The 14,049-nt window shown below is 41.1% G+C and overlaps 1 protein-coding gene across 3 annotated transcripts in view; it reads left to right on the forward strand.

The window, feature by feature from the left end:
• LOC128993793 (melatonin receptor type 1B-like) overlaps nucleotides 1–14,049 on the forward strand; it is a 74,442-nt gene that overhangs the window by 47,222 nt on the left and 13,171 nt on the right. The window contains exon 1 of one of the 3 annotated variants that reach the window (XM_054417801.1): nucleotides 13,153–13,326. The exons of the other annotated variants lie outside the window; for them this stretch is intronic. Coding sequence (XP_054273776.1) covers nucleotides 13,158–13,326 — 169 coding nt within the window. The 5' untranslated portion in view covers nucleotides 13,153–13,157. Of the gene's footprint in view, nucleotides 1–13,152; nucleotides 13,327–14,049 lie in introns of those variants that run through there. 3 annotated transcript variants of the gene reach the window in all.

Here is a 14,049-nt window from a genome sequence, read left to right on the forward strand (position 1 = left end):
AAAATCAATTATACAACACAATGAATATTGGCCGATACGCGGCAGAGCTGACCACGGGGGTAGATTTCCGGGGGTAGATGTCCGGGGGTAGATGTCCGGGGGTAGATTTCCAGTCGCGGGCTGTTTCTCGAACGTGTAAAAGCCCCGCCCCTCGTGACGTCAAAATGACGTAGGCGTTTTTTCATGGGGGTAAATATCCGGGGGTAGAAATCCGCTACCCCCAATTCAAAACCTTTCTTGGCATAAAACGAATTATTTACAGTACTTTTAATGTAATGTTATATGGGGAACGAGCTGGTCTAGAGGTTAGAGCGCGGGACTTCAGTCCCTGAGGTCCCGGGTTCAAATCCCGCCATATCACCAATGGATTTTATCTAAATGATAATGCCGCAAACCCTAGGTCTAGCCTGAAGTAAAATATTGATTGAAATCAATCGCCGATGTGTTTACCGAAATGTCAAAGTGTTAATCTTCTTTTAATACCAAATCATACAATGCTAATCAAGAAGTTATTCAAAATTTATGAATAGTTTAACCTAATCTGTCGATCATTGCAAATCCACTCTGGCCCTTAAACAACTTGAAAAGTGATTTAATATTTGATATTCCAGTTACAATCACCGTTTGATAGGACACCGTCGACAAAGAGGCACAATTAGCTTCTCAAGGACGTTTCCTCGGAACCCTTGTTCCGGTCCTGACAGTTGCGTAAATGGCTTCATAAATTGTCCGATGACTGATAAAATAGAGAGGAAATTGGCTTCTGAAATTAGATCCAATTGATAGGTCCTATCGTTTGGAACTTTCGTTTTCAGTTATTTTACATTTTGAAGTCGTAATAAATCAATTAACCTATTCCAGCAGGCAAGGGGTTAATTGACCGATTCAGTTTTTAATTTAAAATGTATGACGTTACTAAATTGGTTTTATTCAAAATTTCGACTCATTACTTGAAGGGGTTCTAATTAATTTTCATTTATTTCCATTTATGTATTTGTCAACTCCATTTAACTTATTTACATTTAAATCCAAATTAACTTTGTTTGAATATTAAACTCCGGAAACAAAATAAGTCAAGCGATGGCATCAAAAGATTTTGAAATGAGGAAATGCTTCTCATTATACAGTAAATTTAATATTATTTTTTAAAGTAGGCTAATCTAAGCTAGACAAGTCAAATATGGACAAGTGACTGAACAATTATGTCTTTGTCTGGAACTTCTATTTTGACGAAAATGGCAAGTTCAAACAAACTGTGGATGAGAAACTGGCGTGTTTAAAAATATTGATAAAGTCTTAAAACTTAAAAATAATAAAATAATATTGATAACAGGTTTAAGTTTATTTTAACAATTTAAATAAAGTAATAATCCATTGGCTTCGAACATATCGGAAGAAAATTTGTTGATATAATGATGTGAAAACTTCATCATTCCATTCAATACACATAATACTGAACAGACACGATTGTTTTGTAGGAAATGCAAACACTTAAATAAATAAATACGATTCAATTGTTTAAACATGCAAACTGTTTTTGTCAACGCTCAGTGAGTGGTTGTTATTTAGGGATGTTTGAAGCAGACTGTTGTTTCCCACACAAATTATTAATTACTCATTACATCATCGCGTACTCTAATTTATTGAATTTACCTTCGATTTAGAACTGTTTTAAAATAGTAAGTACGGACTTAAGTTTTCAAATAACTAAATAAGTAAATGATTTCTTCACAAGAAGATAAATCATTAATTAACTCATGAACAGCTTATTTATTAATGTTTTGTGTCTTTGCTCCAATTAAGGTGTTTCTTTAATCGAAAAGCTAATGGAGATCCATTCCGTTTTACATGTTTTTTTGTTGTTTTTTTTTAACGAAAAGGTTTTCAAGTTAAAAATTATCCTAAGGACCTATAAAGATGCGCCTTAGTCGATTCCTTTGTGATAATCTTGATAGTAAATCCGTTATGGAAAATTCTTTGATAGTCTAACCGAATTTTAAAAAGTAAACTGATTATCCACTGCTAATAAAGAAACTATTTAACATTTATAAACAATATTTTACCAACCCGATGTAATCAACAATTAATTTGTGTTCTTGTCCTCGCGCCATTGTGATATTTTAGAGGAGATGAAAGATATTGATAATCTAAAGTTTTTTTACAAAGTGGTCCAAACCAATACAATTTGTAACAACAAGATAAATTTATGGAAGATCGTTACATATTCTAGTCACAACCACTGTTTAATGTTAAGTCGTTGACAAAAAACACGACTTAAAATAATTGGCGCATTCGTAACTTACTTGGATGAGAAAAAAATACTAAAACTGGCCAAATCCGTATTAATGGGCTTCGAATAAATAAGGTTTTTCTATGAATAAATAATTGAAACTTATCTTCAGCCAGATCATATATAAGACAATATACACCAATCTGTTCATTAAGCAATAAAAAAGGACAAAAAAATAATTTAAGACTTCATATATTCATAGAAAATATTTTTGTCTGTTTTTGCAAAATTCGAAAAACAAATTCAAATAATACAGTATTTATTCTATAGAACAGAAGGTAATCAAGAAAACTAGTGATGTTTTCCTATCGACGTCACCATAATTCTGTGAGAAGATGAGGTGATAATTCAACCCCGGACGTGGCAGAATGAGCCGACTCATCACGTGATGACTGATGAGACGTCCAAGTTTGTGATACATCGGCCTGGTCCATCTGTTTATAACCCAAGTTAAGGAGAAGTAGGCGGTATTTTGTCAATAAATTCTTACTTAATTAAAAATGGAAGTTCTGTAGAAAATACGAGGAAATTTATCCGAATCTATGTCACGAATTTATGTAGCAGAAATCATGCACCATGTAATAGTATCTAATGTTCCGGTGTACCTTAATATGTACACAATAATCTAACACAATCTATAAGTATAAAAGAGGATGTTTGTATATATATTTGGAAGTGATAAACTCAGAAACCGCTGAACCGATTGCCACGAAACTTGGTACATACGTGTAGAATTTCATGGAATAGGTTTATACACCATCAATTTCGTGATCCGTCCAATCGGCTCCGCCCCAGTGGCTCTGGAGTTTCCCATGTTAACCTTATGAGAAATGGAATTAATGAATCTTATCAGCTGTTTCAATTAAACAAGTTGGTTCTGTTCTATGATGTTCAATAGCATTAAAGTTACAAGGATTACCAACAGGGTGCAGCACTATTATTTCGTTTACATTTATGACAACAGCTGATTTGCAACCAAAAGGTGACTGAGCGTAGCGAACGAACTTCAACCTGGAGGCGAGTTAGCGTAGCGAACGAGCTAACCTGAAGGCAAGTGAGCGCAGCGAACGAGCTCCAATCTAAAGGTGAGTGAGCGTAGCGAACGAACTTCTACCAGGACGTGATTGAGCCATGCGAACGAGATCATCTTGAAAATTAAGAAGTTAAACGGGGCAAAGCCCGCGGGATTATAAATAGTCAAAGGCAAGACAATGTCTGCCGGGTTCAGCTAGTACTATGTAAAACAATAATCAGTTGAGCTTACAACGGTGTTAAAACAAATTATGAAGCAAATCAAGAGGCGAGCTAGTGTTGAACTAATGTTAGTGACGTTGCGAATTCACGTCATCATTACCAGTATGTCGTGCTACCGACTGAGTGACCAACTAATTAGTACTCGTTCTGTACTGAAGACCTAAAGAATATGATAGTTAGTTTCATAATTTATTTTACATAGTATTGGTTAATTTACCAAAATAAATTTTCAGAGCAACGTCTTTAATTTCGGAGTAATTTACACGTATCGGATAAGATATGTAATAGCTTTTTACCTTACAAGTGTAGTAAGAGCGTTTTTACATCACGCAGGTGAATGTTGTGCAACGAGCGGAAGCGTGTTGCATAATTAACCTAAGTGATGTAAACACGCTTGCGTAACGTGTAACGTACAAGATTTTACCTGACCCGACAATACACAGGGGGTTACGTACAATATTTTTCATTATCCATTTCACTCATCTTCTAACAGTAACGTTCTTTTACAAAGAAACGCTAGGTTAGGAAAATTCTTCAAAGCATAACAATAAAATTCAAGCGCACAGCTGATTTCTAGCGTTGACTCCATAGAGGTATATTTTTTTAAGTTGAGCACTCAATGTTTTGGGTTTCATTACTTCACTAGTGAGTTTTTGAAACTTTACTTCACTAGTAAAGAAGTTGTTTATCACGCTTGGGATAGGAAAGTTTAACATGGCGGGTTGGGTAAAATACACTATGTTTAAAGACAAATAAAGTTAAGACCTGAATTTAGATTGTCAATCATATCGAGTTTCTCACCCTACATAGATAAAGAGAAGCAATTTGAGGTCCAATATTGACACGATATGGATCACGCAATATAGCCATCAGAACTCCACTACAAAGAGCCCCACGACAAAGCAGTGGTTAACATAGCGACTTTGTCCTGTCACTGTTGCTTCCCAGCCATATTAAATCCATATTTTAAGGTTAACTGCGGATGTATAATGGAGAATGCCTTTTAGATTAGGCTTGGTTCAAGAAGTTTACAAAAACAAAGTGCAATTTGAATATGAAAGGTCTTTACTCCCGTATACATAGTGCGTAATATTCATACTCATTGTTCTTTATTCAAAAGTACAGCATGATGTAAAAGAATGACGCCATAGAATAAAACATATTTTGGCATACTACTGTCGACTAACTCAACTGATTCCAATACATTTTTTTGTGTGATCTCTACACTATTGGAATCTTTTACGTTTTGAAAGGGAACGGTCCAAACCCTGTCGACCTTTGGTTAGATAACATCATTAAATCATAGCAATGACAAATGAAATTTAGGTCTGGAAACGATCACTTGGAATTGAACCAGCGACCTTCAGATTTGAAGGCGAACACTATAACCACCCGGCTACCATATCGCTCAATATGACAACATTTTGAGTGAAAACAGTAAAGCCTTGTTCATACAAAAATATATAAGTAGTCAATGGGGTGATTTATTTGTTAAAGTGTATTTAAAAGAAATTTTTCACTAAAATTGGTAACTTAAATACATAAACATAACAAACACATATAGAGCATACTAACAAAGCAGCATTCAACAAAATGCACATTGGTAGCGTACTACCTAGTCCAACCGGTCATCTGGTATTTAAAATTACGCACTACTTTATGAAGGCAACGTATTCTCACACAGTTTTACACAACCATTTGTATTTCCTTAACGAGTTGGCGTCGATCAAGTTTTAAATATAAACAAACCAAATATAAACATTGTTTACCACAACGACGAGCTTCATCGTAATAGTAGAGCAGAGGTGGAAACGTTAGAAATATATTTCATATTTATCTTGATGTATAATTTTTGAAATTTGTCCAATTTAAATATAACTAGTTGCTCTACCCGTGCTTTCGCTACGGGTTGAGGACACCCCATAAGATAAACCATAAGAGAACAATGTTTTTTTTAGAATCCACTATAAAGAAACTAGTTACATCTCACTTACCAGGAATCAAAGAGGCAAAGCTCGATCTTACGTATTACTTTTTAAATGAAGATCTCATCAAAAAGCTGTGAGGCAGAATAAAAACTAATACATTTTTCATATAATGCAAACGTAGACGAATCTATTATATTATTAAAGTGATACAATAACATTTTATGTAAACGGTTAAGGTCATTTACCAAATGAAAATATAGGCATATGGCACATAAAAATGAAGCTTAGAGTGTGTAGATTTGCCGAAAAGTATTGAAATGGACGAATTTCCTAAGGGCTCTGCCCCACAGGCTGATTTCCAAAGGGCTACGCCTGGCATGCTTTCAATGTTTAAATGATTTAAATTATTCATAGATAAAACATACTCCCTTAGATTTAATTTAGTTAATGAAACTGGTCAGTATAATGAACTGGCGTTTGTTTATTTACTCGAAAAAGATGTTTGTGTTGTGAGGTATGTAGATTGAGGAGGGTTATGTTTGGTTTTAAAGTGAGGTTGTATACGTTTTGTAAAGTATTGCCACATTGCTCAAAGTTTCATTTTTTAATTTAAGAGTATAATATGATTTGGACAGATCCTTTTTGAAAATTATTATTCATGAAACATTAAGAGGTTCATTGACCATAATGAGAAATCATCTATATGGCAAACATCAAAATTAATCAGTCTTATAGCTGTATAATATTTCGATATTTTATGTGTACTATTTTTCTGTGTCTTTGGCAACCTTATTTTTTAAGGCAGAGGTATTTATTTTTATAAATAAATTCTTTTCTTTCTACATGTCAAGAGGCTTGACTAAAATTGAAGAATTGTGGTGAAACATGTTATTCATGAAGCATCAATATGAAGCAATTGATGGTATTGCTACAAGGTATGTTGCCATATTCCTAGGGATCTATTAACATCAAAAGTAGGGGTTTGAAAGTAAGTAGGTTTACGCTGTTTACGCCTTTAAATCAGTTTATATTTTCAAAGAGTTGCTGTATTTTAAAACACACATCAGCACCACTTTAATAGCTCTCTAGGTCACATTTTCTTCCCGTTGCAAAGCACGGGTATAGCAGCTTGTATGAATCTAAAAGTTAACTATGAGGGAAAAAGTAAACAACCAAATATATATCAAATCAAATGCGACAGCTGAATTGTATTCAAAATTTGTGATAAAAACAACCCTAGAATTAAAACGTATGTGCCCTTAGGAGAGGGTTTATCGAAAACTGATAATTTTTGTGGAAGTTTCATTCAAGTAGAAAGTAGTTATATGTGTAGAACATATGTAAATGAGGAGTTCAATAAATATGTATTTATCATGAATTTATGTAGCAGGAATCACATCCCATGTAATAGTATCTAGAGTTCCGGTGTACCTTACTATGTGTGTTAATGAGGAGAATCAACACGCGACAATAACAGTGGTATTGATGTTGATTTTCCTCCTCGGTTTAAACAAGGCCTACTCCATTATGGATAAGCAAAACAAAATCCTAGGGCATAATCTATCCGGTAAATGAAGAGCGTGTTACCTGTAAGTTATCTAAGTAACTGAAACTAGTATCATTTAAACTATAACTCCTACCATTACGTATATCATGACAGGGCTTTAAATAGCATTCAAATTAATATTTCACACAGTATGGTGCACTTCCCACATAAATGGTAATGTAAATTCGCCAGTCGCATGTTGAGGAAAATGAAGAATCTCATTATCGACTTTGACTTGCGTCATCAAGTTACAAATTAATATTGCCTCCAACAGCACGAATCTTACACCGCAAGGAAATATCATGTTCCTGTAGGCAACAATATTACACACTCTTGGTTCTCAATACGTCCAATAGAGTCTTCCAATTGAAAAATCTATGAAAAGAGTTTCTCGTCCAGCTACGTTTGAGAACGCTGACGTAGACGTACGTTTTCATTCGTTCAGTGTATAAATTTTACAAGGTGGCCTTTATATTTTGGTTTTAATAGCACACGGGCAAGCAATACCCGATAATTAGATAATTTATTTGGTAAAATTAGTTTTTAAATGTGTTAAACTAAACTTAATTGAAAATAAGCATAATAACTCCAATTTTTTTTGTTTCACGAAAGGATTGTCATATCCTTATCCCATGGGCTACATCAGGTAGGAAAGGACAATGACAGGGTTAGATACAAACGGTATACAAAAATGATCATATTATGAATCATACTTTAATCGTGTAAAAAAGGTACGGTATGTGAGGATCCTTAACAAAACAATAGTAAACAATTCCTAATCGATCTAATTGCCCTTATTATTAATGATCACTTTAAATTATCAAGGCGTAGATAGCCTGTAAGGAGTCTGAGGGAAAGAATCTGATTGATACATTCCCAGGTTGAAACAGAACAGTTTCCAAGCTTTCGATTATTTAGGATGCAAAGTTTGGTAACTGCTATAACATGTTGTAACAGCTGCATTGAGCGATAACAATAACAACAATAAAGGATCCTTGTTACTACAGTTCTGAATGTTGTTACAGCTGCAGTATGACTGGTAACATGACCGGAGGACGGAGAAGGTGAGTGGCGTGTCACACTCAGTGAGGACTGGAGCAGAGTGGCGCGTCTACTGCTGGTGGTGTTCCTAATGTTACTACAGTTCTGAATGTTGTTACAGCTGAAGTATGACTGGTAACATGACCGGAGGACTAGAGAAGGTGAGTGGCGTGTCACACTCGGCGAGGACTGGAGCAGAGTGGCGCGTCTACTGCTGGTGGTGTTCCTAATGTTACTACAGTTCTGATTTTTGTTACAGCGACAGCCCTAACTGAATGAAATGGTGCATTCAGTGTGGCAAATCCTCGACTTTGGAAGTAGCCTTTCCTGGAGGTGAAATCGGGCAAGTACCCGTAAGCTCACGGGGACACTCTAGGGGAGCGTAACTTTCCGCAGTGTGAGGGCAACGGCTGGGCGCACTCCATCAGCCAATCCCTGTCTCTGAGACCGGAAGGTATGGTTATCTAGAGTGTGGGGAGTTCTCCCTGGAACTTCAATTGAGCAAAGGGTGTCGCCACCTTTGGTGGATAGGTTCATCCGGGTGGGACCCACTTCTATTCCTGCCTCCTTTTGGGAAACCCTGATGGCCTGGCAGTGATGTTGGGCTGGACGGGCAAACGAAGTAGATCGGGTGCTGGGTTCAAGCCCGCTAGGGGTGTTCAGGGGTCTATCGCCTTGGCCACCTCTGGTTTCTTAGCAACTGGGTAAGGCCTCGATCGGGTAGTGGTGCAAAAAGGTGGTTGGGGTTCCCCCCATCAGCTTGCTGGTGGTCCCCTTCTTCCTGGCTTTGATGGCGGGCTCTGCCTGTCAGGGATTGGATAGGTCCCGAGTGTTGCTTGCACTAAATGCGTCAGGGCATTCCACTATGGTCCTTCTGGGTTTTGTACCTGGGGGAACCCAGGTGGAATGACGCTTAAACAAGTAGCCGGTATCCCTGGTTAGGATTGAGGGGAAACCCTCTCTCTGAAGGGTGTGCTTCGGCAGCCGGTGAGCCTGATGACCTTAAGTCATCCTCCCATGATGTACCAAAGGTTGGTGCATTAGCTTCGGCCTACATCATGGGGCCCGGGTATGTTTAATTATAGGTACCGGGCTTGCAGTCAGGGAGCTAGCTCTCATGACAAAACAAAATGGAAATGGAATGGAAATGGAATGTTGTTACAGCGGCAGTATGACTAGTAATATGACCGGAAGACTAGAGAAGGTGAGTGGCGTGTCACCTGTCACACTCAGTGAGGACTGGAGCAGAGTGGCGCGTCTACTGCTGGTGGTGTTCCTAATGTTACAACAGTTCTTAATGTTGTTACAGCTGCAGTATGACTGGTAACATGACCGGAGGATTAGAGAAGGTGAGTGGCGTGTCACCTGTCACACTCAGTGAGGACTGGAGCAGAGTGGCACGTCTACTGCTGGTGGTGTTCCTAATGTTACTACAGTTCTGAATGTTGTTACAGCTGCAGTATGACTGGTAACATGACCGGAGGACTAGAGAAGGTGAGTGGCGTGTCACACTCGGCGAGGACTGGAGCAGAGTGGCGCGTCTACTGCTGGTGGTGTTCCTAATGTTACTACAGTTCTGAATGTTGTTACAGCTGCAGTATGACTGGTAACATGGCCGGAGGATTAGAGAAGGTGAGTGGCGTGTCACCTGTCACACTCAGTGAGGACTGGAGCAGAGTGGCGCTTCTACTGCTGGTGGTGTTCCTAATGTTACTACAGTTCTGAATGTTGTTACAGCTGCAGTATGACTGGTAATATGACCGGAAGACTATAGAAGGTGAGTGGCGTGTCACCTGTCACACTCAGTGAGGACTGGAGCAGAGTGGCACGTCTACTGCTGGTGGTGTTCCTAATGTTACTACAGTTCTGAATGTTGTTACAGCTGCAGTATGACTGGTAACATGGCCGGAGGATTAGAGAAGGTGAGTGGCGTGTCACCTGTCACACTCAGTGAGGACTGGAGCAGAGTGGCGCGTCTACTGCTGGTGGTGTTCCTAATGTTACTACAGTTCTGAATGTTGTTACAGCTGCAGTATGACTGGTAATATGACCGGAAGACTATAGAAGGTGAGTGGCGTGTCACCTGTCACACTCAGTGAGGACTGGAGCAGAGTGGCGCGTCTACTGCTGGTGGTGTTCCTAATGTTACAACAGTTCTTAATGTTGTTACAGCTGCAGTATGACTGGTAACATGACCGGAGGACTAGAGAAGGTGAGTGGCGTGTCACCTGTCACACTCAGTGAGGACTGGAGCAGAGTGGCGCGTCTACTGCTGGTGGCGTTCCTAATGTTACTACAGTTCTGAATGTTGTTACAGCTGCAGTATGACTGGTAATATGACCGGAAGACTAGAGAAGGTGAGTGGCGTGTCACCTGTCACACTCAGTGAGGACTGGAGCAGAGTGGCGCGTCTACTGCTGGTGGTGTTCCTAATGTTACAACAGTTCTTAATGTTGTTACAGCTGCAGTATGACTGGTAACATGACCGGAGGACTAGAGAAGGTGAGTGGCGTGTCACCTGTCACACTCAGTGAGGACTGGAGCAGAGTGGCGCGTCTACTGCTGGTGGTGCTCCTAATGTTACTACAGTTCTGAATGTTGTTACAGCTGCAGTATGACTGGTAACATGACCGGAGGACTAGAGAAGGTGAGTGGCGTGTCACACTCGGCGAGGACTGGAGCAGAGTGGCGCGTCTACTGCTGGTGGTGTTCCTAATGTTACTACAGTTCTGAATGTTGTTACAGCTGCAGTATGACTGGTAACATGACCGGAGGACTAGAGAAGGTGAGTGGCGTGTCACCTGTCACACTCAGTGAGGACTGGAGCAGAGTGGCGCGTCTACTGCTGGTGGCGTTCCTAATGTTACTACAGTTCTGAATGTTGTTACAGCTGCAGTATGACTGGTAACATGACCGGAGGACTAGAGAAGGTGAGTGGCGTGTCACCTGTCACACTCAGTGAGGACTGGAGCAGAGTGGCGCGTCTACTGCTGGTGGTGTTCCTAATGTTACTACAGTTCTGAATGTTGTTACAGCTGCAGTATGACTGGTAACATGACCGGAGGACTAGAGAAGGTGAGTGGCGTGTCACCTGTCACACTCAGTGAGGACTGGAGCAGAGTGGCGCGTCTACTGCTGGTGGTGTTCCTAATGTTACTACAGTTCTGAATGTTGTTACAGCTAACTACAGCTGTGTTACAGCTATGTTGTTCTCACCTTAACCGCAGGGGGCTCACGCTTGCGTGGGTTCGTGGCCTGGGCGACCACGCGGACCCTAGCTCTCCCAGAGGGGAGGTAACTGCCCGGTGTCAGACCCGGCACTTCAGGTAGACCACAGTTATGGACGACTGGTAAGCGCCAGCCCCTTAGGGGGAGCCTCCAGTGACATTCCCTCCATTCAGGGTGGGGGGGGTGTTTAGCTCTCAGTGACGCCGTTAATTCCGCCTCTCCTCATCTACCTGTAACTGTGGTTGTGACTGAGTCCTACCTGTTGTGTTCGACTGACATTTTGTGAGGCATATCCTCGACTTTGGAAGTAGCCTCGTCCTGGGAGGTGAAATACCTAGCCCCCAGAGGGGAGGTAAATGCTCCGTGTTGGTATCGGCATTTTCAAGTTGGCCACAGACATGGTCGACTGGGCATCGGGTCCCAGTGACATTCCTTTATCCAGGATGGAGGGGTGTTTAGCTCTAGGAGAGATGGAAGTACATCATAATCTCTAACCTACCTGTGTCTGTGGTTCTTTGGGCTTTGGCCTGCTTGTTGTGTGCGACCAGCATTCAGTGGGCAAATCCTCGACTTTGGAAGTAACCTTTCCTGGAGGTGAAAACGGGCAAGTACCCGCAGCTCACGGGGACACTCAAGGGCAACGTAACTTTCCGCAGTGTGAGGGCAACGGTTTGTAGGTACTTATGCAAACCTATCCCTGTCTCTGAGTACGGACGGTATGGTTATCTTGAGTGTGGGGGGTTCTTCCCGGAACCTCAATTGAGTCAAGGGTGTCGCCACCTCTGGTGGATAGGTTCATCCGGGTGGGTCCCACTTCTATACCTGCCTCCTTTTGGGAAACCCTGATGGCCTGGCAGTGATGTTGGGTCTGACGGGCAAACGAAGTAGATCGGGTGCTGGGTCCGAGCCCGCCAGGGGTATCTGGGGATCTATCGCTCTGGATATCTCTGGTTCCCAGCAATGGGTCAGGCCTCGATCGGGCAGCGGTGTAAATGGGAGGTTGGGGTTCCCCCCGTCAGCGTGCTGATGGTCCCCTTCCTCCTGGCTATTGATGGCGGGTTCTGCCTGTCAGGGATTAGATAGGTCCCGAGTGTTGCTTGCACTAAATGCGTCGGGGCGCTCTACTATGGACCTCTAGGTTCCGACCTAGTGGAACCCAGGTGGAGTGACGCTTAAACAAGCAGCCGGAATCCCTGGTTAGGATTGAGGGGCAACCCTCTTTCCGAAGGGTCTGCTTCGGCAGCCGGCGAGCCTGATGACCTTAAGTCATCCGCCCATGATGTGCTAAAGGTTGATGCGTAAGCTTCGGCCTACATCATGGGGCCCGGGTATGTCCTGAAGGATAGGTACCGGGTAAGCAGTCAGGGGGCTTCGGCTCTCATGACAACAAATGTAAATGTAATGTAATGTAATGTTGTTACAGCTGCAGTATGACTGGTAACATGACCGGAGGACTAGAGAAGGTGAGTGGCGTGTCACCTGTCACACTCAGTGAGGACTGGAGCAGAGTGGCGCGTCTACTGCTGGTGGTGTTCCTAATGTTACTACAGTTCTGAATGTTGTTACAGCTGCAGTATGACTGGTAACATGACCGGAGGACTAGAGAAGGTGAGTGGCGTGTCACACTCGGCGAGGACTGGAGCAGAGTGGCGCGTCTACTGCTGGTGGTGTTCCTAATGTTACTACAGTTCTGAATGTTGTTACAGCCGCAGTATGACTGGTAACATGACCGGAGGACTAGAGAAGGTGAGTGGCGTGTCACCTGTCACACTCAGCGAGGACTGGAGCAGAGTGGCGCGTCTACTGCTGGTGGTGTTCCTAATGTTACTACAGTTCTGAATGTTGTTACAGCTGCAGTATGACTGGTAACATGACCGGAGGACTAGAGAAGGTGAGTGGCGTGTCACCTGTCACACTCAGCGAGGACTGGAGCAGAGTGGCGCGTCTACTGCTGGTGGTGTTCTTAGCTGTAGTAGGCAGTGTCGGAAATGTCTACATGATCAGTGCAGTCATGATAGAAGACCACCTTCGGAAAAGAGGTGAGAATAAATGGCTTTATGCTTGATCCATGTGTATTTGGATTTCCTTTGTATTACTGTTCAAAAAGCATCCTTCCAATGGGATAATGAACATAAATTTACAATCTCAGATTCTTATAAAGAACTTCGGGTGACATTGTAGGCTGGTCAATATTGGCTGACCCTTCATGTATTCTATAGTCTGTTCATACTATCCACCAATATGTTTTTGAGCGCTCTACTTGTACAAGGCATAGCAATTTTAAAATGAACACTAAGAACCACTGTCTTTGAACCACTAAGAAAGTGTCTTGGATTGGAACCAAAGGACACCACTTAGCCAGTCAAACCAATTTAGATTCTGCGCAATGGAAAAAGGTGACAAGTCTAAATGAAGCAACAAACTTCTATGGATTGGATTACTTAAATGCAGATATCGAAACCACTTTAATTATTATACAGTAATCCGGAGGCTAACATCCATGAATATGAAGCAATGAATTCGATTACTTAAATGCAGGTATCTAAACCACTTTAAGTAAACTGCTATGACTCACCAAAAGCCATAGCCAAGATGATAGACTAAGTCATCGAAGGTGCTATAAAAGGCAAAATGTTGAATTAGTAGGGGGTGTTTATACCCTAACCACCTAAAATATACATCCTGTCAATCCAATGCTGACTATTTGTTGAAAAATATTAATTAATAGTCTAATGACAAAATGAAAACTGTGTGAAGCATCG

This window comes from Macrosteles quadrilineatus, unplaced genomic scaffold (genome assembly GCF_028750875.1).
Source record: "Macrosteles quadrilineatus isolate MER2022 unplaced genomic scaffold, UCM_ALF_1.0 Scaffold_5__1_contigs__length_97177068, whole genome shotgun sequence".
Taxonomy (NCBI): Eukaryota; Metazoa; Arthropoda; class Insecta; order Hemiptera; family Cicadellidae; genus Macrosteles; species Macrosteles quadrilineatus.